Raw genomic sequence first — 26,056 nt, forward strand, 5'->3', positions numbered from 1 at the left:
CAGTTATGTTAGTAAAGGGTAGACACAGTTCTTTTGGTTAGCATTAGGCACTGTTCTTTCAGTTACAGTTACTGTAGGTAGCACTGTTGGTATGGTTAAGGTTAGGCCAGGGTGAAGGTTTGGGTTAGGGTTAAGGTTAGTTTACTGTAATGGCAAAACTGCTAGTATAAGTCCAGACAGACCACATTGTGTCCACATGGTTTGCATGGTCCATATTCCTCAAATATTGACGACTTTGCCCGAGATTTCAACATAATAATGTTTTGACTTCAAATGTTGACATATTCCATTCTTTGGAATGCCTTGGCGTGAGACCAGGTTGGGGTGTACTGTATGTCACTGTGTGCGTGCAAATATATACATGCATGTACTGAATGCTTGTGTCCTTATGCTTAAACCTTACAAAATCTCAGTAATAGTTCAATCCTGTCTAAATGATGAACTAATTGAATGTGAGGTACCTGTCTCTGTCGGGAGAATGGAAGTTGTTGTCTGGTCTCAGGCAGGTGGTGCTGGCACTCCTCACTCTGTCCAATGATGGCTGCAGGTCACTGCAGGGCAGAGAGAGAGAGAGAAAGAGAGAGAGAGAGAGAGAGAGAGAGAGAGAGAGAGGGGAGAAGGACGAGAGAGAGAGAGAGAGAGAGAGAGAGAGAGAGAGAGAGAGAGAGAGAGAGAGAGAGAGAGAGAAATGCAAAGATGGAGGATAATAGATAAGGTAGCAGAGGAAGAGAGAGCAGAGGGTGAAAGAAAAGGGAGAATTGGAAAAAAGAAGGAGGAAGAAGAGGAGGGCAGAAGAAGGGGAGGATGACATGGGAGGTAATTTAAAGAGAGGGGGAGGGAGAAAAGAGAAAATGAAGAAGGCCGTCACACAGGGCAGTTATTAAGCCCAATTTACACTTTGTTGTATAGTACGATTGCATCGCTTGCCGAAAATAACGCCATTTCAAGTCTAAAACACAACACAAAGTCGGTTATTTTGAAAATAACTCAATTTCAGGTAAAGAAAACGCTATGCAAAGCAGTGTTGAACTATGACGAAAAATGTTCGCCGACTACCTTTTTTCACGGACGAAAACTACATTAAAAACTAAGATGACTAAAACTAAGACTAAATATATTGACAATTTCGTCAACAAATAAAAACTAGACAAAAATGTTAGGGAGGGACGAGTGGACTCAGTGGAGAAGAGATCCAGTAGAACTAAAAGACAAGTCGTATTATATTTGATTCAGGTGTTGCGCTCTGAAAATAGCAGATCTACAAGGTCACAACGCGTCGCGACGCGTTGTGAGCTTGTAGATCGGCTATTTTCAGCATGCAACCAAGTGTAAAAGCAGCCATTGCGACGGCATCAAGGCACCGCCAATATACATTATAGTCGACTATAATCTTATGATATTTAGTCGATTAAAACTAGACAAAAACTAAAACATTTCAGATGACTAAAATATGCTAGATGGAATTTCATTCAAAAGACTATGACTAAAAGTTAACTAAATCAAAATGTGCTGTCAAAATCAACATAGTTTTCAAGTAAAAAACGCAAAATCAATTATTTTGAGCGAGCATGGTCGTACGACAAAGTATATTGGGCTTCACTCATATAGGGGTCTGGCTGCTCTGTCTCCATTTATCACAGCCAGCCAGTCAGTCCTTGCAGCCATACAGTTCTAGTCCACTCAAATGGAAGGTTGTCGAGTTACCATGGGAACCAGATCTAAGTGGGTGAGCAGACCACTTGTGACTGTGACTGTCTCTCTCTATGTGTGTGTGTGTGTGTGTGTGTGTGTGTGTGTGTGTGTGTGTGTGTGTGTGTGTGTGTGTGTGTGTGTGTGTGTGTGCGTGTGTGTGTGTGCGCGCGTGTGCGTGTGGCGTGTGCGCTCGCGTGCGTGCGTGCGGGAGATCACATAGAGAGGAGAGGAATAGCACTTTCATTATGTAGCCCTTTGTTGTCTTCCGTATGGTCAAACGTCCCACTGCTCTCCACAGTGCAGTGGTGGGTGTGCTGACAGTACTGTACTGTATGTTTGTTCATTGTTGCTTTATTGAAGCATCTCTGGTTAACAGATGGCTGACTTCCTGCCATCGCACGATGACACGGCACATGCTGCTGCACACAGGCTAAACGTACGCCTTGCACAAATAACAGCAAGCATTTAACAGTTGAATCTATGTTTGATACTGTGCAGTTGACAGTGCATGCTTGAGCACATATGTGTGTGTGTGTGTGTGTGTGTGTGTGTGTGTGTGTGTGTGTGTGTGTGTGTGTGTGTGTGTGTGTGTGTGTGTGTGTGTGTGTGTGTGTGTGTGTGTGTGTGTGTGTGTGTGGGTAGAACAGGGAGAGGAAATGGTGTGGATCTTTTGAAGTGAAAGGTGTATGGCGGCTCAATTTATACTTTGCTGCGTGTCGAAAATTGTCAATCTACAAGCTCACATATGCGTCGCGACGCGCTGTGAGCTTGGTAGATCGGCTAATTTGGCGCGCAACGCCAGCGCAAGTATAAATCAGGCTTGTGTGTTCCACTCTTACCTAGCTGTGACCTCGTCAGTGAATCTGAGCACGCGGTGCGTTAGGACATTACGAGCCATGCTGTTGCCCGTTTCCTGCTTACAGGGAGGCTTGCTCTTTAGACATGCAGGAAGGGTGGAACTACGGCCAGTGTGCCAGGCAGTAAGGACGTGCATGCAGGAAACCAAGAGAAAAAACATAAATGTGAGCGGCAAATTAAAAAAAGGTAATGTGCAAAAGAGATTTGGTTAGGATAAAAATACATTTTAAATACAGGGGGAAAAAAGATGATTACGTAAGTGAATAAAACGTCATGCGACCATGCCAGGGAAATGGCAAAAACCAAGAAAGAAACATGAATTGCATGTTGTAGTGGTATGAAATAAGAACAAATATTTACAAAGGAAAAGAAATGTAATGCAATGGGATTCCTCAACAATCATCTTAGTGGGTGACATACTATGTTAAAGGGGAAAAACACTTTGGTAGAGGTTTGGGTTATGTAGTTACCTTGGCATGATGTATCTCCTAAGGTAGAGGATAAATCAAAAATAATTGCTCCATTGATTAGAAATTGATGATTCAATGCTATGCTCCTCATTGACTTGACGGTGAAACAGCTCTCAAAGTCACTCTTTTAGCAAGTAAACGAACACAAACAAAGCTGATTCAGACAATATAGAACATCACCATACCCAGTACTGTTTATTTTTCATATAAAAATGTTAACTTCCAGTTTATTTTACTATTTGAAGATCCGGATCCTGATCCGGATCCGTGGATCCAGTCTGGGTTTTCTTCCTATTAAAAATAGCCAAATCAGCAGGAAGTTAACATTTTTATTAAAAAAACAAACAGTACTGGGTTTGGTGATGTTCTATATTGTCTGAATCAACTTTATTTGCATTAGTTTACGTGCTAAAAGAGTGACTTTGAGAGCTGTTTCACCTTACAATGTAAGTCAATGAGGAGCATATTTTGAATGATCAATTTCAAATCAATGGAGCAATTATCTTTTCTTTCTTGTCCACCTTTGGAGTTACATCATGGCAACATAAATACACAACCCAAACCTCTACCAAAGTGGTCTTGCCCTTTAAAGTTAACTTAATGTATGTGACCACTGAACACGCTGTGCATGTACTTCCTAAAGCAACAGTATCAGTATCCTCCGTGTGAACTCAGAAGGGTAAATTCATGACATGATAGTATAGTAGTAATAGTATATCCTCTTTCCTCTCAGCGTGGATGGACCGCCCCCACATGTTACATCTGGACCTAGGAAGATTAGATGTAATGCTGATTATATAACGCAATCTGAAGCTCTAAAGCTCATGTTGGGCCTGCACGTGGTGGAGAAACCATCTGAGCTCTCTCTAGAGAATAAAGTACGCATCTACCCGAGTGGTGGACAGTGGATTAGAGTATTATACAGTACAATGAAATATAGTAATAGCTTCATGCGATGCATTAGGTCTGTTCTGTCTGTCTAGTGGGCTATGCAACAAGGAACAAGGCTTTAAATCTAGCTGATAACGATGATGCTGTACTCAGCTCTCTAATGTGTCTGTCAGAGACGAGGAAGAGAGAACGCTAAACATATCCGTAACGATATTACGCTACTGATGTGTTTTTCGCGCAAATTATGACACTAGGATCAACATCACATTAGCATGTTGGAGAAACACAAGGGGATAATGGTTGGTTAGTCAAAGCAGCTAGCCTGGGATCCAGCCTGCTTCATTACGTTCGGCGGATTTTTTTTTCTCACTTCGTTTCTCAGTCTGGAAAGGCTCCTATTTGACTCGTTTTGCAGAACTACACTGGAACTACATATGTTACGTAGGCAACGATTGGATGTTGTTCAAACGAATCACGAATCACGACGATCACACTGGTGTTTTTGTCCCGCCCCGCACCACAGACCAATCAGAAGCCACGGCTCGTCTTCAGCCGTATGGCATGTCCCGCCTCCCTTGGAGATAGGATTTCCAGATTGAGAAACAACGTGAGAAAAAGAAATCCGCCGAACGTAGTGAAGCAGGCTGGATCCCAGGCTACAAAGCAGCACTAGGACAATGGAACTTAGCAATACAGTTAGACCGCAGTAACCACAAGCAACTTGGGCTTCGATTACATTGATAGAACATGGTTTCAATGTATCAGCCAACATACTGTTAGGGCAGTGGCTCTCAAACCTATTAATTTCAAGGACGGCCCATAACTCTCAGAGTTACAGACCTGTAGAGGTCCATTTGAAACCCCATCGAGGAACCCCTGAGGGTCCCTGGAGCCCACTTTGAGAACCACTGCTGCAGGGTATACTGCACAAGTCCACAATGTTTGACAGGGAAAACTGGGTGAGGGCAGAAAAGGATTGATGCTTGTAATGCTTGCTTTTGTTTCTAAATAGGCTTACCTGTACATGTCTTTATGGATACCGTTTACTAACAGGGGCATTTTGGGGGGCAGTGTGTTGTTGCTGTGTCTACCTACACCCCTGGTGGAGTGAGTGTAGAACAGATCATGCACGTAAAAGGAAGAAAAGAGACAAAGTGGGAAAACATATACAAGATGCCATGAATACACACGTCCATGGAAAACATGTGTGAGGTCAACATCTGAACACTTGTGTAATCCTCAGACGCGGATTGATCAGTGTGTGTGTGTGTGTGTGTGTGTGTGTGTGTGTGTGTGTGTGTGTGTGTGTGTGTGTGTGTGTGTGTGTGTGTGTGTGTGTGTGTTTTCATGAGACAGTGTTGACTGAGTGACAACGCTGTCTCCATCCTTTGAGCACATGTACACTCTACAGTACTGTATGATGTCACTTGGCGTGCGAAACATGACATGACCCTTTAAACCTTCTATTTATGCAGACGCAGGCACAAAGCTACTCCACAGATTGACTTAAGAGCAGCTTTAACAGGCATACATTGTAAAAGACACATTCGGTTACAACATTAAGAGTGTTACATGTGGAGTTACTGAAGTAGAATGAGGATGGATGATAAAATGGCAAATAGGCTAAAAATAACACTGATTGGTGGTTGTTGTAGTTTTTTCGCTCTTTTTTTTTACCTGTTTGTGTGCAGGCACTCGGCACTCCCGCCCCGGACAGACCTGTGCATCTCCAGGACCTCACTGTCACCATGATGATGGGTTAAACAATCAAAAACAAACCCAAAAAACAAAATAAAGGAAAACAACAACAGAAGAGGATGACAACTCAGACAAGCAAGTGGGATTATGAATGAGAGAAATCAGGAAATCATAATTCTGAGATTTCAATCAAGTCAGCATTCAGTATTAGAGAGAATGAGATAATTTCAATAAATCATGGTGGCAGTTGTTTTAGACTGTTAGTAGTATTAGTAGGGAATTAGTACTACGGCCTCAAAATACTCTCTCAAAAACTAAAGCAAGACTCAACCTTTCAGAAATATCAGCAATGCCATTACATTTTATGACCATCCTAAATGAAATACAAAAACATAAATGTATATTATATCTATACAGTTTTCAGCTTTAATTGTGATTAAAGCCCAGTTGAGGACAAATGTCCGAATAGGCGTGTCCATAGAGTTATGAGCAGGCGCACAAACGGTAGATGCATTTTTAAATGCGGAAGTGTTGCATTCTCAGATTGACCACCAGGCGACGGCCGCTTCACTGTTCTACAGTACCGCGGCTCTGGGGGCTTGGTGCTGCCCCAGATGCTCGATAAACCGGTTGCACCACAGTGGATTCGAACCCACAGACTCTGTGGCGGTGGGCATGTGACTTTACCACTGCACCACCTGAGCGCCTTCTTTCTTTCTTTTCTAAACACAACTACCATGACACGACTCTATTAAATGAGAGTGTACATATGAGAGTTAAATTGAGGGCATAGCTATCCAAGAGACACCGTGGCCTGGCTCCACAGCCATTCCTCCCACATTGTTTGAATCAAAAGAAGCATATTACGGAAAAAAGGAGGAGGACCCCCAGTAGTCAGGGAAATGAGGTTACCTGTCCTCTGAGTATTCATAGTCGGAGTCACCGGACCGCTGGTGCTCCAGGTGGGAGTCATGGTACCGGGAGGAGGGAGAGTGGGAGTGGTGGCGATTCTGGTGGATCTCATCCAGACTCCTGGTAAATCCAGAGGTCAATGTTACAGCAAGGACCCACACGCGTGCATTCATGCACACACACGCACGCACACACATGCACACGCACACACACACACACACACACACACACACACACACACACACACACACACACACACACACACACACACACACACACACACACACACACACACACGCACACACACACGCACACACACAAACAAATCTAAAAAAAAGAATAATATTGTGGAAGAGTACATTTGTTTTTCCATAATATAATTCGAAAAGTGAAACTTTCATGTATTTGAGATTCATTGCACATAATGTGAAATATTTCAAAGCTTTCTTTGTTTGAATCAAAAGATACATATTACGGAAAAAAGTTAACTTTTCCACGATATGATTATTTTTGTAGATGTACCTGTACGCAGCGAGGTACGAAAGTTCAATAAGTCATAATGGAGAATTTGTCTATAATGAGGTCTGCATAAACAAGCACATGCACGCACACACACACACACACACACACACACACACACACACACACACACACACACACACACACACACACACACACACACACACACACACACACACACACTAAACAATGCTAGCAAGTACATACTCGATCCCAGCATCAAAGCATCCAACCAAACCTTTTCAGACTAATAACCAAGTCTTAACATCTATTCCGCATTAAACAGAGATTCTAGCTCAAGCATACAGCATTATTTTAACAGGGATGGATGAGAAGCTAGTGGTGAAAACAGCCTTCATTTATGTGCCCTCAACCCAGTACGCACATATAGTGCGTGCATTCATTCCATCCACATCAGCATGTAAGATCATAATTTGTCAGTGTCCTCTGAACACGTTTGTGTCATTCAAGATTCATCATTTTTATCGTTACATATCAAAATACGAGTTTCGCGTAGCCAGACGATCAGAGATATCCGCCTACTGATAATTATGTCTGGTGACATCTGAATTCAATGAATGGGCTTAAACTGGGTGGAATCTATTCAGGGGAAAAACAAACTACACAACAGAACCAATGCAAAGACTCTAGGGCTTTTCAAAGCAGTGGACATAGGTTTGATAGTGATGTTCTTCTAGCCCATACAGTATGTCGTTGCTGTCGTCTCCATATTTCAACTCTGTATATTTTTTCATACATTAATGCCCTACTTCACCATACTACAGTGTCACACAAAAGTAGCAAAAATAGCAGATCTACAAGATCAAAACGCGTTGCAATGCGTATTGTTTTAATCTGAATCCTGAAGAGTAACAGTACAGGTTTCCACCCGACAGGAATGATGTTGAATTTAGACTTCCCCAGACATATCAGTAGGTCAAGAGTCACATTCTTTGGTTTCGGTTCCTCAACACCAGGGGTCTTCAAAGTTTTCAGGCCAAGGACCCCCTAGCTGAGAGAGCGATGAAGCAGGGACCCCCTACTCTATATTGTATAAAAATATGTTTCAGATTAAAGTTTATTTTTTACTCAAGTCTGCTCTTTTTTTCCCTCTACACCTATAGGCTCTTTGCCAAAAATAGCCGATCTACAAGCTTTCAACGCCTCGCAGCGCGAGACGTTGAGAGCTTGTAGATCTGCTATTTTCGGCTAATGTTCCCCTCAGAAAAGGAATTCTAGGGTTCAAGTGGTTAATGTTAAAAAACGAAATCCTATCACACAAGGATTTGGCGGACCCCCTATAGTAGCTCTGAGGACCCCCTAGGGGTCCCGAACCCCCTATTGAAGACCCCTGCTCAACACTGTAGCAGCGATAACAACAATAACAAACAAATAATGCAACAATACGTAAATGTGGGTTTTATCAGTGTGTGTGAGCACGCGTGTGTGTGTGTGTGTGTGTGTGTGTGTGTGTGTGTGTGCGTGTGTGTGCGTGTGTGCGTGTGTGCGTGTGTGTGACACGAACCTCTGCATTGGTACGTGGGCGGGCCTGGAGCGGGACCGACACGTGTCCTCTCTGTGCGGGGAGACGGAGCGAGATCGGTGCTGGGCGGCCCTCTGCTGCTCTGGGACGGCCAGCGTACTGCTCCTCTCTCTCTCCCTGGAGTTACGCTCTGCATCTACGCACCGCCACATCAACACATAGATCAAGCAGACACACACACACACACACACACACACACACAAAGACACACACACAAAAAGACACGCGCACACGCACAATCGCACACACAAGCACGCACGCATGCACACACACACACACACATGCAGGTACAGTATTAGTTGTGTGCCCTTCACTACGGGTGTGCCAGTTGTGAGCAGTGGTGGAAAGTAACTAAGTACATTTACTCAAGTACGGTACTTAAGTACAGTTTTGAGGCACTTTTACTTACTGGAGTATTTCAATTTGTTTATACTTTATACTTCTACTCCACTAGCTCTCAGAGGCAAATATTGCACTTTTGTACTCTGTATTTGACAACTTTAGTTACTAGTTACAGTACTTTGCAGATTTAGATTATTAATAACTGATCAAATCATGAATCATAACATTTAAAATAGCAGATCTATATGAGCTTGTAGATCGGCTATTTTCGAATAGATGAAGTATAAAATAGGGCTTAAGTTAAGTGAGTAATAATCAGTATTGTCCAATAACAAGATATGTATGATTCTGAAATAGACATTCTGCATTATGAGTACTTTTACTTTTGCTACTTTAAGCATATTTTGATGCTAATACTTTTGTACTTTGACTGCAGGACTTTCACTTGATTAACGTATTTTTTACTCTGTGGAATTACTACTTTTACTTAAGTAAAAAAAATCTGAGTACTTGGTCCACCACTGGCCAGTTGTGAGTTTGGGTTACATTCCAGGTGAAGCCCCACTACTGTTCATGCTAGTGGAGCTGTGCCAACAAACCATCACAGCTCTAACAGTCTGCCAGTGTAGATGCCAGCCAACACCTGAGCTGCATTCTCTCTCTAACTGTAGAACATCACTGCAGGATGTTTTACACAAGCAAATATTCAGCCAGATCATGGGCTAACTAAAGGCTAGCCCAGGTAGCTGACTATTTCCACATGGTGTCCATCAGACCTAGGTCAAAAGATTAGGGATGCACCGAATATTCGGCCACCGAAACATATCGGCCGAAAATGGTTAAAAAATGCATTTTCGGCTTTCGGCCGAAAGGGTTTTAACGCCGAAAAAATATCACCGAAAGACACCGAAACATATCGGCCGAAAGACACCGAAACATATCGGCCGATATCACCGAAAGACACCGAAACAATTCTATTTTCAAAAAATCTTGGAATAAAATATGGAATATTATTATTATATAATTATATAAATGTTTATATTTTACAAATTTTCAGCAGTCAGTCTGGAATTAATGTATGGATTCAAAAGTGCTGAATAAATGTTTTATGGACCCATAATAGTGATTATTATTTAAGTTAAGTTTTGCCATAATCATGTCTTTTGCCAGGTTACATGGCGTCTTTCCGACATGTCGCCTTTCCGACGTTAACGAACCCTATACCTAACCCTCACCCTAACCCTAACCGCACGCGGAAGCCACTAGTCGGAGTGGCGAGATGTCGGCGTGGAAGACTGTTACCCTTTTGCCATAATCAGGTAGCTGATCAACATTGGTAAACAAATAAATTCATTATATATATATATATGTATATATATTATCATATTCGGCCTTTCGGTATTCGGTTTTCGGCCAACTGTTTTCTATTTTCGGCATTCGGTTTCGGCCAAGAATTTCCCATTCGGTGCATCCCTGCAAAAGATTATTTCTTTTCATTTTCATGGATTCCCAAATTGGTTTGGTTTACTGCATCAGGACAATTCTGATGTCGCAGGTAGCTTTGCTGTCTCGTACAGAAAAGTGTAGGCTGCTAAAATGACTTTCTAAGATTTTTTGCCTCGTTCTTCAACTTTTAGACTACCTGGCATTCATTGTCCTACAGCATGTGGCAAACCCCGCCCATGTGATGCCTAAAGTACTATCTGTATAGACGAATCCACAGACGCGCTGCCTGTAGCTCAGCTGCCTGTAGGCGGCCATTGCTGCGGTGTCGCGACCACGGAGCGTTGACACCGCAGCAATGGCTGCCTACAGGCAGCGCGTCTGTGGATTCGTGTATAGGTGTCAGTAGGCCAAAACAAACCATTAAAAGTATCTGCAAAAATGATTTGACCCAGGCCAGGACACTGCTGAACTGAAAGCAATTGGAGGCAGTGATAGCCACTCTTTTTTTCAGTTTTTGCTTTTTACCCCCTTTTCTCCCCAATTTAGTCGTTATGCCAATTAATAATTCCTCCTCACACACATTTGTGTGTTGTCACTGGTTTTGTGTCCTACTGACTCACCTGCCAGTGAGGAGCCCTCACCGGGAGGACGTAGAGCCTCTGTCCAACTCCTCCCGCCCAACACTCCCTGCTGATTGGTGCCGCCCCAGCCCGTTGGTGTACGTATAGTGACACACTTATCACCCTCACAACCCGGCTTCCCTCCCCCAAACACGGGCCAATTATGTTTGTATAGAATAGATGCTCGACAAAGCCAGATGCACCACGGTGGATTCGAACCCCCAGCCCAGTCCGCAGTGGTGGCTGGTGGGCAACTACTTTACCACTGCACCACCCGAGCGCCCAGCAAGTACATTTCTATCTATGTTAGAGAGCATGCAGGAGAATGGCAGGAGAGATGAGCCCGATTTATACTCCATCGCACCATGGCGTTGAGCGTCTAAAATAGCAGATTTACAAGCTCTGCTATAGATCTGCTATTTCCGGGCTTGTGGAATGGTGGCGCGACGGACTATAAATGAAGCATTAGTGGGATGGCAGTGAGTTTTCTACTGTCTACCATGCACACAGTGCTTCCAGTGGTTCTACTGTGTACACCACTGTTTCTCAACGTCTGGTCAGGGGCCCGCACAGGGGTCCAAATGGACACTTTACGGGTCTGTATAACTCTGAAGGTCATTACACACCGGGAGCGACGCGAATCAACGATACGAAAATGCATCTCGCTTATTTCACATCAAATGTTATGTTTTGGTGATGCCTCCATTCATACAGGTTTTATGGATGTATTCGTGCTGAAAAATCAACCTTGTTTCGAAAAATGATTACGGCGCTTCATCATCTCACTATAATGTAACTCATAACACAAACAACAGTCTAAATTAATGCGAATTAATCGCAAAAAAAGAATCGCTCCCGGTGTGTACGGACCTTGAGAGTGTACAAATAGAACTTTTATTTTGGGGGGGGGGGGGGACCCCAATCTACACTGTAAAATTCTCAGTGTTGATTTAACTCTGAGAGTGAATGAATAGAACCAAATCGGGTCCATTTGGTTCCATTTGTACATGCTCAGAGTTACAGATCCTGGTGGGCCCAGGATCCGTCGTTGAGAACCAGTGCGGTGTATACAACTCTAGTGTTTCTGCAGCCCAGCAGAGGAGGAGAAAGACTGTGGACACTGCAAGGTGCCCAGGGTATTGTTACTGCGTAACAGTGTCAGTACTACACAACAGTACACAATTTGAATTCAGTCCAATGGCAGCTTTTTGATGACTAGCAAAAACCCTGTTGTGGATTTAGCTGACACAGCATACAGCTGTTTCACGAGATTAATTGTTTTAAATTGGGTGTGTAATTTATTATAACAGGTGTGAGGTATGATGTTAAGGCCAAGAAGAGGTTGGAAGGATAGAGAAAAACAGTGTGTGTGAATGTGTGTGTGCGTGTGCATGTGTGTGCGTGTGTGTGTGTGCGCTGTGCGTGTGTGTGCATGTGTGTGTGCTGCCTATTCTTTCTCACCCAGTGCTGGACACCTACTAAAAGGTGATGTTCAGTAACCATGCCCCCCACCCACCTTTTGTCTCTACTGTTAAAGCATGATCATCAAACTCAGTATCAATGATGCGATGAGACCCTGCTCAACGACAACCACACACACAAACACACACGCACACACACACACACACACACACACACACACACACACACACACACACACACACACACAAAATAGGGTACGTGGTGAGTTTGAGGGGTTCTGCTGGGGACTGAACTTGTACACAGGGAGATAAGAGATAAGTTCAATAAGGAGAATTTGTCTGTAATGAGGTCTTTGTAAACAAGCACAGAAACACGCACACGCACGCACACGCACACACACACACACACACACACACACACACACACACACACACACACACACACACACACACACACACACACACACACAGACACCCCTCTTTTTCTCATTTTCATACATACGCACACATGGACACAAATACAGAGACACACAGGCATAGACACACACACACACACACGCAAACATACTCTGTAGTTTCTTGCTGGGGCTGTCTCCGTGCACGTGTCTGCGTGGGAGGTACGGCGAGGGCTGGGGCAGAGGTAGAGAGGACACATCATGGGTCTGGAGCTTATACCAGTGAGGCATGTCATCCAGCAAGGCAGTCTCCAACTCTATCAGGATCTGAGAGAGAGAGAGACAGAGACAGAGACAGAGACAGAGACAGAGACAGAGACAGAGACAGAGACAGAGACAGAGACAGAGACAGAGACAGAGACAGAGACAGAGACAGAGACAGAGAGAGGGGTTGAGAATCACTGCCCTAATGCATACCAAACTCGGGGTCCTTGGAATGAGTATAAGTTAGAGAACCACCGATTTAGCCCACATCTGTGTCCCTATACGGAAGACCCTCTTTCCTTGGTGTTTCACCCCGGGTGGGTGTGGTTACCCGGGAAAAGGGGTTCTTGTGTCTACCCTACCTCCCCCAGGAAGTCGCTCTCCTCCTCCTGCACCCTGGGCTGGTCCCAGACGGTGATCTCCAGCATGCGCTCTCTGAAGTCACGGCGGTGGACGTGGGAGTAGAGGAAGGTCTGGTTCCACTTGGGCTCCATGCTCTTCTTCACCGTCTTGGTCCGCCGCTTGCTCTTATCACTGCATGGGACAGAGGACACATACTTTAACCACAGAAAACATGGCCTCCTTATTTTGGGCATGGGCATTAAAGGTGACAATTTACCCAATACGTTCTGACCATAAGTGGTTAAAAATTGACAGACGGGCCTGGGCCGTAGTGTGGCGGTCCAGGCACCCTAGGCTGCAAATACCTTTGCAGCCTAGGCACCCCCCATCGCCCCATCTAGTCACCCCCCATCTCTCTCCCCATTTCCTGTCAGTCTACTTTCCCTATCCCTTTCTAAATAAAGGCATAAAAAGACCGCAAAAAAAGAAAAAAGGAAAAAAAATGGACAGCCGAAACACCTTTTGGAGAATGGTCTTCAAGTTATTGTCCCTCCCTTCGAAAGTGTTTTAATTTAAACAGAAGAAAATAAAAATTAAATAACACACCAACCAAACAAACAAACAAACAACCAGAAAACGATGCCACAGAGATAATCTAACTGGCTGGAAATGAAAACTGGGTTTAGGATTGTAGTAAGGACTAGCTGGCCTGCTCCTAATGAGGTGTAGTTTATGGCAATGATCCCAGTAGTAGTCACCTACATACAGTATATAGGGTCAATAAAATGTCCCCGTAAGCAAGCAAGCCTAATCACTGTGTGTATACGGTATTTCCAACTTCCAACTCTAACTTGTCGAGTTGGTTGAAAATGCTGTGTTTCTCACAAAGGGTCGATAAAACCTCCACCCATGCCCTACCTCCGATCAGGCAGGAAATACATCTTGACGTAGGGGTTGCGCGGTCGGCCGTCTGTTCGTGGAGGCAGGTCTATGGCTTGAAGGACGTTGACGATAAGCTGATGGCCCACTTTATCGTACCACAGCTTCACCTGCACAATACACTGTATGTATTAATACACAGGAACAGTACATGAAGAGATTTTCATTCAAGCTATAATTATCCCCCCCCCCCCATGCATCCATTTATTTATCCACCCACATAGGTGAGGCATAGGGGCAAGGGGCTCCACCCACCCAGCAGACGTTCAAGCTCACAAGCTACAAGCTCGCTACTTTTGCGTGACATATTAATTACAACGAAGTAGGGCATTAATTGACAAAAAAACATAAAAAGTTAAAATATGAAGATACAAGGTTTTCTGCTCGATGCTTCCTGAGGGAACTACTCACAGAGAGCTGACCAGGCAGTACCAGGGGAAGGTCTCTGAGGGTTCCAGGGCTCGTAGGGGACATCACTGATATAGAGGGACGGTCCATCTTCTGAGACTCAAATGAACTGGAGCCCGCTGAAGGAGAGAAGCACCATAGTATTGGGTTGCAACTAACTTGCAAGATATGTGTATGGAGAAAGCAACTACCAACTGAGTGGCATCTCACAAAAGCACACCTGACATGGACACTTACTAGATTCTAAAGGAGGGTGTGATGATTCTGGAATTCTTGGGATGTCTCTGTGAAATTTGTAAAAAAAAAATAGTAGAACAAGTTGAATCACAGAAATCAAGACAGAACTCACATAATATAATAAGAATATGACATAATCATCACGGCGGATGCATCTGCACATAAACATACTAGCATCGTACACAAACAAACGAGCACACGGCATACATTCTTTGACAATTGATACATACTGTAGCAAGCATGAGACTCGCCAGGATACAGGAAGGACAAGCAGGAAAAAAGCATCCACATACAAAATATCAAACATAACGGAGAGTTTAGGGGAAGAGCATGACAGGGTTTATCTTATGCTTAATTTATACTCCGTCATACGATGGTGTCGTGCATTAGTGAACTTGTAGATCGGCTATTTTCGGCAAGCGACACTGGCGTGTGGCACAGTATAAATCAGCCTTTCTTTTCTCTTGGATCCAAAAGGCTAGGATTTCAGGGGAGGCATCGGGGGCAAGGGGCTCCACCCATGAAATCAATACTACTTACTGATTTGCTCTATAAACCTTTCTCAAGAAGTTTTTGGATATAATTCGGTGGATAGAGCTTTTAGACAAAGGAAGGAGACATGAGCGTCCATGAGCAAAAGCACATAGCATCACATGTACAATTAAGAAAATTATTACAAACTATTTAGAGTACTCTTACCCTATAGGTCTGGAAACAACAATCTCCACTTGGGGCTCGGCCTTGGATTCCAGAATGATGTTGTACACTTCTTTCTTGGTTGCTCCGGGCAACGACTTCCCACTCCACTGCAGCACCTCGTCACCTAGAAACCAAGATGGCCGACATACAGGAGGGTTGAGTGATTGTGACGCCCGAGGGCTTTCGCAGAATGACCTCTGCTCACATCACAGCTGTTATTAAATGCCAAAATGGTAGCATTTAACAGCAGTAAAATCATAGTAGAGGTAAACAAGCTTCCTTTTGAATGAATTTATCAAAAAAGCAATGCCTGTGTACGTGAAGCTCGACTGCATGAAAATCTTTTTTAAGTTTATTTTAATGATCAATCAATCGATTGTGTTCTGGCTTGGATCAATGGAAATATCACAGTATTCCTAGCTGTATCACAATGAAAATGTAATTGTTTTTAAAACAGTGTTTTTCCCCTGCCCACAGGTTGAGAATCGCTGATGTAGATTATTCATCATCACTTAATTCATTCAGGGATCCTCGGTCCCATGCAGCGTACCTGCTCGCAAATGTCCCACAACATCTGCCAAGCTTCCTTTCTTGACTTTGGTGATGAAGGCCCCTAATCTTCCTGTCTCTGTCATCTTCCCTCCCACCACCTAGAAATGAAAATAAACGTCCACAGGGTGTAAGCACTGCAGATACATTCCTGTCCAACGTAGGAAAGTAGAACACAAAGGCCCTGTGTACATTAACACAAGTTCTTTTCAGCTGTGTAGAATCCTGGAAAAGTCAAAACAATGTCGTTTGTAATTGCTTTCGTCTGCGTAGGTGCTAGACTAGACTAAAGCAAAACAATACAATACAATATGATGAATCCCAGGAAGTTTACACCAGTTATTTTCATGTCAAGAACCCCAAAATTGATATACTGTACTCTATTAGGCCACAGATCCCCATTTTTAAAATATTATGTGTAAGGGACCCCAAAAAGAGAAGATTTTCTCAAGATTTGTCAAGATTGGTCGAGTAAAAAAAAGAAATAGGACTTAAGTATTTAAACTGTTCCTCATTGTGCTGGGCCCCCGTCAAGGTAGGACACCTGGGGGTCCTTGTTTACAATGCACCCGCCACAATGGAGGCATCTATTGGACCCGTCAAAACCCGTTGACGGTGACACATCTCTATTAGGAGTGTCAACACGTGGCACATCCTAACTGAGTTGGAGCAATGCAGAAAGTAAGTAACCTCTTTTTATTTATTGACGCGCATTCAGTGACGCTTGCGTCACCCGGACCTGGAACAATGCCTCAACTTGCCTTTAGCCCCAGCAGGGAGCCAGCCTCCCGGGGCATGGCAGATCTCTTGCTCAGAGTGATGCGACCGATTAAATGATCACCTTCCTTGGACGGCTGCCACGTGACTGGATGCTGCCAGAGGGGAGAGGGATAATGTCACGTTATTATATATATATTTTTAATGGATTTTTGAACATACCATATGTCATAATAGGGAAATGCAGTGCAATGTGCTTTACATACGGTAAAAGTAAAATAGCAAGTGCTGTCAGAAATATAATAACATTAAACCAGGGTGTTTTCACGAAGAAATTATATTCAGGAAGTGATTATTATTGTTGCTGATGTCATTGTTATTGCTGCTGTTATTGATTATGCAAAAAATCCCTAATACAAATAGATTTGGGTATACATTGTGCTTTGCATCATACACTTTAATTACACGTACTGTACTTTACATTAAATTCACACCAAGAGAAAAGCCTGGGCAGGCCAAACAAAACAAATAAATCTGATTCACATAATAATCAGCACTCTCAAACATCTGTACTCTGTTATACGAATGATGAATCTGTTATGCATATGATGATGTGCATGCGTGTGTTTTTGCTCTGTGCATCTGTCATTCTTGTGAAACTTACATGCCACACGGTAGGATCTAGTGGATAGCAGTCCCAGTCACCTGAAGAGAAAGGAAGAGATGCTTTAACGTGTAAACTAAGTGATTCATTAAAGGCGAGACTTACAGGTTGAGTACTGAAATGGAGAAGGACAAAGATCACAGGATTTAAACAGAGAGTATCAACTAGGAAGTACCTGAAAATGTATGAAAGAATTAACCACATTGTACCCGGCGTCCCTATTTTGGGCATGTCAATATAGGTGACACTTTTTTTTGTCAACATTTTCTGAAATGATGTAAACTGCAGTTCTACAAGCTTCACGTAATACAATGCGACGCGTTTCAGAGCTTGTAGATTGTACTAATTGTCTGTCATATGATGAAGTATATAGGGCTTAAGTGGTTAACGAATGAAAACACGCACAAGAGAGAGACAGGCAGAGAGTGAGACAGAAAGAGACAAAGTGAAAGAATGCATGTAAACTTCATTCACAGTGAATCTATATGAACGCAATCCAAGTTGGCCAGTCCAACACAGGAGAGAAGGCTTGGACAGAGATGTTCAGCTCTCATTAACACCAACAGATGGTCTGGGTGAGTACAAGAGGTGAATGGACCAACATCAGAGCAGATCCTCATGGCCACCGTTCCACCACACAGGACTCTTTCGTTGGCAAAAAGGATGAGATATTGTCACTGGTTGGGATATATATAGCCCATGTATAGCACACGTATATGCTTCTGGTCAGACTGAATTAAATCTCAATGTGTTACTTAGCGACGCGTTGTGAGCTTGTAGCAGGGACGTTAAATGATTAACCATTTAACTGTTCATTGATAATAAGCGTTGTAATTGATTAATACACTATCAGTTAAACAATTAATTTATATTATTCATTTTGTAATTTGTTTTAATTTATTTTCATTAGAGTCGGGCTATTATTTTCTAAACTTTGATTTAAGTTGTATATTTTTCATTTAGCCCTAATGTCTGTTTTATTTATTCCGTTTACAGCGCTGCAGGGTAGCCTTCATATAACTTACAATGTGTGAATCCTCTCGTTTATACTGCTATTGTGCATATAAAAGAAACCTCCTTTTTTATGGAAAAATAAATTCCTTGTATTGATCATTTTTTAATGGGTCACACGGCAGATAAAAAGGTTGAGAATCACTGCAATTAAGGAACCATTATGGTGCAACAGTTCCTTTTTTATTATTGTGTTAAAAAACGATTTAAAATAGTGAGTATAGAGTAGACAATCTACAAGCTCACAACGCCTCACATCACGAGGCGTTGGGAGCTTGCAGATCTGCTATTTTCACTACTTGTGGCGCAACACTCTTGTATGATGAAGTAGGGAATTCATTTACGACAAAACATAAAACGTTGAAATATGGAGATACTAGGTTTCTGCCCGACAGCAATGCTATGAAACCCTATCGTGATGCAGATTATGAAATAAATCAATAAATAAATGCTTGAATGGCTGTGATGGTTTTCCTGGTAATCTCTGATCTCAGGCTGCATTGAAATGCTTCAGAAGAGAATAAACGCTGATGCTGCTGTTAGAACTGCTGAGCGGGCATGTCGACTTTTAGGAAGGAGCAGAAATCAAGACGGGTAAATCAAAATCAAAACTGTTCCTCTGACAGATCCATCAAATCCAAAGATGATTTAAACGGCTCAGATACAAAATACCAGGTTATTTTTTAATGTATATAAATAGTGCCTACTGTCTAATGTTGTTAGTCTCAGAGTCTAGCATCAGGTTGTTCAGGTATTTACCAACCTCATGTTAATCATCATCATCACATCATCACAGTACATACACGTGTACATACGGGCGATACGCGGTCTGGTCAGCCTGATTTGTGACGCGGGGGGTTTCGTGTTCTTCGTATGTTTGCTGAAACCCTCCTGGTTGTCTCGGATTTGGGACTGCGCCTACCCTGTAACATGTTTGTGGGAAGCCGTGTATAGTTAGCTTAGGCGGCTTGTGGTTTTCCCCGAGTTGAAACACACGCGTGCCTGCGTGTTACGCATGCTCGCGTATTTTCTCCTCAGCTGTTGAGCGGCTGTGCGATGGTGATTATGTTCCTTCCTGTGGGGGACATTATCGTACCCTCACAGGAAGTCATCTATAGCAATAGCAGGTTAACCGCCGAGTCCAACAGTCTCTCGCCCCGCCATAAGCGCCCATAGTCTGTCCTCCTTGGAACCACGTAAACGCCCTCGCACCTTAGCCAAGCGCTCGCAGTGAACTGAGGACAGGCGGGGACAAGCAGGTCATCAGTGGCGTGATCCAATATAGCGCTACATAACAATGGTTACGTAGATAACCACGGTTATGTGAGCGATTGGATCACTCCAATCGTCTTGCAGTGTTCCGGGGCGCCTCGAGAAGAATACGAGGAAGAGGGTGGTGCCGCGTAGGAATTTGAGGCATCGCAGAGGGCGACGCCCCCTAGCCGTGGCACACCCCCGTACACGGATTAATCTGGTAAGTCTACCTCGGTGCCTCCGCTGCCGCGGAGGGATATATCATATTGGAGTGATCCAACCTATGTAACCATCGTTCTACATACCAGCCTTAAATAGATCCTTAATTTCATAAAGCCATTTGCTAGCTCTTAAAAAGCTCTGCTTGTGGAATTCAAGCTGGAAGGTACTCAAACTGCCAACCTCCAAATCATATATTATATAACCTCGCATAAAAGTTTAACAGGCTCATTTCACCAGCTTGATTGCATCGATAAAGCTGCCTGCTAAAAAAAAAGTAGAAAAAAAATTCTGTCTGCTGTACGTTCACTAAATATGTGAACATGGTGAACATGAACAAGTATGTGGCTCGTACATATACACTGTATATTGCACAACATTAATAAACTAAAAACATTTGTAAGAACTTTAAGTGGGGATGCACAACATAGTTGTATTTAACAGTTAAATGTCTAATGCACCCACAGTAATACCCGGTTTGTCTCATAATACCAAGAATCTCACAAGAGGCCAAGATTGTTCTCTACAATTAGCTTAACTTGAAATTACTGTAGTGTAGGTAAATAACTCTGGCCACATAATAAAAGTGGATCTGATATAATCCATGAAAAGATAAAGGGTCTTGCAGCTTCATATTATAATGGCATGTATGTATATTTACCCTGGAAACAGTTTGAGGGGAATATCAGGAAAAAGAGTAAACGACAAAAAGAGATGTTCCATTGTGGAGATAGTTCAGAATAATCCCAATCCACAACATCTACCCAAATATCAGTTCTGAATTAAAGTCATCTGGATTAATACATCTCAAACAGCTTAAGCCTAATTTATACTTCACTGTCATATGCATTGCATTCCGATACTTACAGTATCTTAGCCAAGATTCAGTAGCTTAGCTACAAACCCAGGGGTGAGCCGCAAACCATGCATGTGAAGGAGTTCAATAGAAGAGGTAATGCTCGAAAACGGAACACAGGACACATGGCATCCGTAACCAGATTTTACCGTATCTTGTGGTCACAATAGTTGCCCAGTGCAGCTGTTTGTTTGAGTTACATATAGCGAGCGAGCCACTGACCTAATTCCACAAATCTGCTGGCCTAAATCACAGGGACTTTCCAAATAAAAAGAGCTGTTCTCAGAGTCAGAGCAACAGGGTTATTAGCCACAGTGCAAAAGGTACTGGATCCCACATGGTAGAATGATGATGCAATGTTTGCAATGTCTTTTACTACACTCTCAATTGAGCAATCCAAATAATTGCCTATTGCCTAAATTTCATATTCTCTTCAGTTTTCTATGAGGTGATTAAATGTCTATGTTTTTAAATGATGTGATTAAATGTGTCCCTGTGAGCACCGTCTCAAAATATGTGCATGTGCTTACTTGGCCATGAAAAGGATACTTGATTCTGGACATTTTATATGGCCGGTCATCTCTCTGCACTTGATCCTCCATCATTTTATTTCCATTATTGAAACATTTGAGATCTGCATTCAAATGTTAAAGCTTAGATGGACGCTGTTAATGGCACTCTCACTCTGCGTCTCATTGGTTGGCTATGGACAGTTCAGAAACCTGCCTACCGATGACATCATCGATGGCGATTCCAAGCTAATAGAGCCTTTCTCTTACTGGAAAGTTAGCATGCTCAGATAGAAGCCATTGTTCTTGCAATAATAAAGCAATACAATTAAAAAAGTTTGAAATCTTCGAAATGACCAAACCTGCCTATCAATGAAGAATTTCTTTGTTTACACATTATCATAGCTAATATTCATGTTGTCATATTCATGTTAATCTTAATGTTAATCTTACATAACGGCTTATTGGTGCTAACATTATTAGCACCAATAAGCCGTCTAGCTTGGCTCACCAGTTACAAATTACTTCTGAACATGGGTACAACACCAGAGGAGCAGCTTCTGGTAACATAAAAACAAAAACAGCACCAAAAACAAATTTTCTCAGACTCACTGGTATATATAGGTCAATAGAACTCTGGATATCTTATCTACAGTACAATCCATAACATTACTTTCAAAGAAACATATCAAGAGATATCTTGCCAAGTAACTTAAGTACGTAACTGTTATTTGTGTATTTGTTTAATTTGACTGCACTGTTGGATTTGGTTTTATAATGTTAATTTGTATTTTTGTATTCATTTGTGCTGTATTTGCTTTGTTCAGGACCCCAGGAAGACTAAAGGCTCGTGTCTCTAATGCTGATCCTTTAATAAACATAATCTTCATCTGTATTTTCAGACGTTCACATTTTTTTTAAGAAAAGAAAATCTAAACCTATCACACAAAAATGTAGCGGCCCTCCCTGTACTAACTCTGAGAACCCCCTAAACCCTAGCGGGTAAAGAAGCCGAAAACTAACAAGGGCCTAAATAGTGGTCCCGGACCCCCTGTTAGTTTTCGCCTTCTTCATGCTTATCCTTACATTTTGAGTAAATCGTAAGCAATTGCGAAAGCACACCTGGCAATAAAAAATATTCTGATTCTGAATTGTAAATCTAATGCAAGGCAGCAGAATGTTAGTTTAGTTCAGCTGGTAGAGCAGGCACAGCTGTGTGACTGACCTTTCTCGCTGACACTCTCCATGTCCACGTCCTCACAGCTGGTGTACTCGGGCGTGGAGCCGCCCTCCTCCTCTGAGCTGCTGATGGACATCTGCCTCTTGTTGACGCCGCGTTTGCTCTTGTAGGCCCGCGGAGGGGGCGGCCGCAAGGAGTCCGACTGGTCCGAGCTCTGAGAGTCCTTCCGCAGCAGGTCCTCTCCCCCCTTGTCCCTTGGTGTCCGGCCCGTATTGGGCTCTAGGCGGCCCTTGTTCGTGCCCCTGTCCAGAGGCGCAGGTTCCCCAGGGTGTGGCCCCGCTCTCGGGCCTCCACCGAGAGGCGGGGCACCCCCTCCACCCCCCACGGTCCTATCCACAGAGTAGGCCCGATGGTTGTCCAACATGGCCTTTCGGTCTCCCTCCCCGCCCCCGCCTCTCCTGGCCAGGCGGTTTTCAAGCACCTCCCCCGTGTTACCTCCATCTCCGGGCCCCAGTCCGACCTCGTTGATCGCCAGGTCGCTATGGCGACGTTCGTGGCGGACCTTCGACACCTTGGCGTGCATGCGCATCTCCTGCTCCTCTTTCTGAGGCTTGATCGGGTAGCGCGCCAGGTTGGGGTCGCTGCGGTAACGATTCTGGAACTCCTCCTCGCGGCGCTGGCGCTCCCTCTGCTCTCGTTCCCGCTCCTCGTCCTCGGGGCGTCGCCGGCGCGAGACCTCTTCCCCGTCCTCGTAGTCCTGAGAGTGGATCTTCTCCAGCCTCCGGCCGTCTCCACCCCGTCTCTCTCCTCGTTCTCCCGGGCATGGACGCTCCTCCAGGGACGAATGGCATGGCAGCTTCCCTGTAGGCCTCCGGCCACCACCACGGCCTATACTGATCTTACCGTTCTGCTCATGTAAAGACACAGGCCTTTTCCTGCAAAAGAAGAGGAATTGTAAAAATGTCCATCAAGCAGCAGAAAAATCCAAAACATTTATCCTATTCTTTGATTTTTATTAAGAATACAGTGAATACATAGTTCACAGATACCCACTGTCCATTGATTTGTCTGTCACTGTATTCTTCATTCATGTTTGAATTCTATGTCCAACATATTGCTGAGTATATTTGATCTTAGTATATCAGGATTAAACATGAAACAGTCCAAGATGAATTATGATGAATTTTGATGTGACTTTGATGTGACTTCTAAACAAAGAAATGTAATCAAAGACCAAGCTGTTATGTAGCTTCTGCACATCATATACATTTTGTCGCACAGCCATCAGTTATTTTCCACGACACAGGTGTACAGGGAAGCACATTGCGCTTAAACTACAGTAGGACAGGCACAGCTAAATTTCTCTTGCCTAGGGATTAAAAGCACCAGAGGCTGCAGCCAATGGGCTTCACAGGAAAAAAATGGGTCTCTATCCCACAATATGCGTATTCTTGTCAAAAGCTGAAACGCAGTGGAATATGACAGAAGTTGACAATGTTCGGACCAAATGAGAAATATTACACAAATATCACAGTAAAAACGTAAGAGGAGGAGGAGGAGGAACTATAACTACAGTATCATTCCAATTTAAGTAAGCCTATACAAGCCATGTGGCCCATAGGGCAGGAGAGACTATCTACTGTTTCTGTAGTGTGCGGCGTCTTGATGTACAAGCACATCCCCCAGCCATGACATACAGGTACACCCCTTGGACATAACGTTAGTTTGTCCCAAGGACTTACCCCCAATCCAACCCTTGATGCTGAGTGCCAAGCAGGGAAGCATTGGGTCCCATTAATACTTTGGTATGACCCGGCCGTGGATCAAACCCTGACCTCCCAATCTCAGGGCGGACACTTTAACCACAACCACTGAGCTGGTCATCATTCCAATTTACAATGTATAATTTAGGCACTTATAGCAAATGCTCTTATCCAGAGTGACAAGAACAAGATAAGAGTAAATGGTATGAAAACTAGTCAAACAAACAAAGGTTTCATACCACGTCAGAGCTATTGAGAGAGAAAGTTACGACGCTCCCACAGACTTCCGTTGTGAAAGGAGGAATATTCAAATGCATATTCGTCGTTTATTGCCAAAACCAAACTTACAGTTGATTTGGAATTCGTTTTTGTGTGCTGAGGGAAAACAACGAGAACATGAAGAATGCGGAAGTAACGCTTGCCATTTTAAAAGCAAATACTCGAGCACTTTAATTCAAGTACAAATTTGACTGAGCAACTTTCACTTGTCAGTTGAGTAATAATATTTGACCAGGAGTATCTATACTTTGACTCAAGTACTGGGGTTGAGTACTTTGTCCATCACTGAAAGTGCGTGTGCATAGACGCCGATACCGTGGGGGCCTCAGGCTTAAGCCCTCACCCGAAATGATCAGCCCCCACATGAATTTCAGATGTCGGAGCTCAAACTTACAGTACCATAACCATTACCATTACTATAGCGGGGTGCAGCTCTGAAGGTGCAAATCTGTGCCCGCGAGAGAGCCGGCAACGTGCCGTTAACACCTAGAACAATAGCCCAGAAAGAGAAACATGACTTTTTTTCCCGGTCACGGCTAGGGGGGCGGGCAGGGCGGGTTAGTGGGGGTCCAGTTGAGCCCCCACGGCCGCGCACATAAATCCGCGTGCCTGTGCGTGTGTGAGATGTGTGCACGGTGAGGCCTTACTTGTCTCGGGGTGGTTCGCTCCGGGAGCGTGAGGCAGGCATGATATCGGCACCTTTAGCAGCAGTGACACCGGCAGGCGGTTGGGTTCCGTCTGGCGGCCCTGTGTTGGCGTTCGCACTGGAGGGAGGGGCCTGGGACCTAGAACGGAGGAGCCTCCTGTCCCGGGGGCCGTCACCGCCCCCGGTCGGGTCGTTCAAGGCGGCACCCAGGCTCGCAGGCCGCACCCCTTGCCCCGAAAACCATTCTCCTGATTTGGTGAGGATCTCTTGTTGCTTACGGCACAGGTTGCATACCCACATTACCTGCGGAATTGAGGGGAGAAAAGCATTAGGCGGAACTATACGTCTCTTAGGAAAGAAACATCTACAATAGACTAAGTGGTTAGGCATGCCTGTGTTTAAACATTTTGACAAACTTGTCAAGGTTGCTCACATTGATACTGAAAAGCCTTGTAAAAGGTTGTATGTACTGTATGTATGTATGTATGTGTAGTGTATACACAAGCCAATTAATGGTTACATGTAGGTAAATCTCTTCAATTTGTAAGTACCCCATCACTTTAATGGAGTACTGGAAATATCCAGGTGTGTAAGAAGTACTCAGATTTTTACTTAAGTAAAAGTAGCAATACCACAAGTAAAAGGCCTGTATTCAAATGTTTTAGTAAAAGTGCGAAAGTGTTGGTATCCAAATATACTTCAAGTACGCGTTG

The 26,056-nt window shown here is 43.6% G+C and overlaps 1 protein-coding gene across 1 annotated transcript in view; it reads right to left on the reverse strand.

The window, feature by feature from the left end:
• rims1b (regulating synaptic membrane exocytosis 1b) overlaps positions 1-26,056 on the reverse strand; it is a gene marked incomplete at its 5' end in the record, with an annotated part of 89,560 nt that overhangs the window by 25,438 nt on the left and 38,066 nt on the right. The window contains 19 exons of the mRNA XM_084042593.1: positions 462-551; positions 2,532-2,651; positions 4,930-5,010; positions 5,589-5,651; positions 6,522-6,641; positions 8,566-8,719; positions 12,508-12,567; positions 12,981-13,134; positions 13,434-13,605; positions 14,332-14,462; positions 14,764-14,879; positions 14,998-15,044; positions 15,538-15,594; positions 15,697-15,820; positions 16,247-16,346; positions 17,007-17,117; positions 17,627-17,667; positions 22,701-23,590; positions 25,345-25,646. Coding sequence (XP_083898719.1) covers positions 462-551; positions 2,532-2,651; positions 4,930-5,010; positions 5,589-5,651; positions 6,522-6,641; positions 8,566-8,719; positions 12,508-12,567; positions 12,981-13,134; positions 13,434-13,605; positions 14,332-14,462; positions 14,764-14,879; positions 14,998-15,044; positions 15,538-15,594; positions 15,697-15,820; positions 16,247-16,346; positions 17,007-17,117; positions 17,627-17,667; positions 22,701-23,590; positions 25,345-25,646 — 2,933 coding nt within the window. The remainder of the gene's footprint in view (positions 1-461; positions 552-2,531; positions 2,652-4,929; positions 5,011-5,588; positions 5,652-6,521; positions 6,642-8,565; positions 8,720-12,507; positions 12,568-12,980; positions 13,135-13,433; positions 13,606-14,331; positions 14,463-14,763; positions 14,880-14,997; positions 15,045-15,537; positions 15,595-15,696; positions 15,821-16,246; positions 16,347-17,006; positions 17,118-17,626; positions 17,668-22,700; positions 23,591-25,344; positions 25,647-26,056) is intronic.

This window comes from Gymnoscopelus microlampas (assembly GCF_963454915.1).
Source record: "Gymnoscopelus microlampas genome assembly, chromosome: 2".
NCBI lineage: Eukaryota > Metazoa > Chordata > Actinopteri > Myctophiformes > Myctophidae > Gymnoscopelus > Gymnoscopelus microlampas.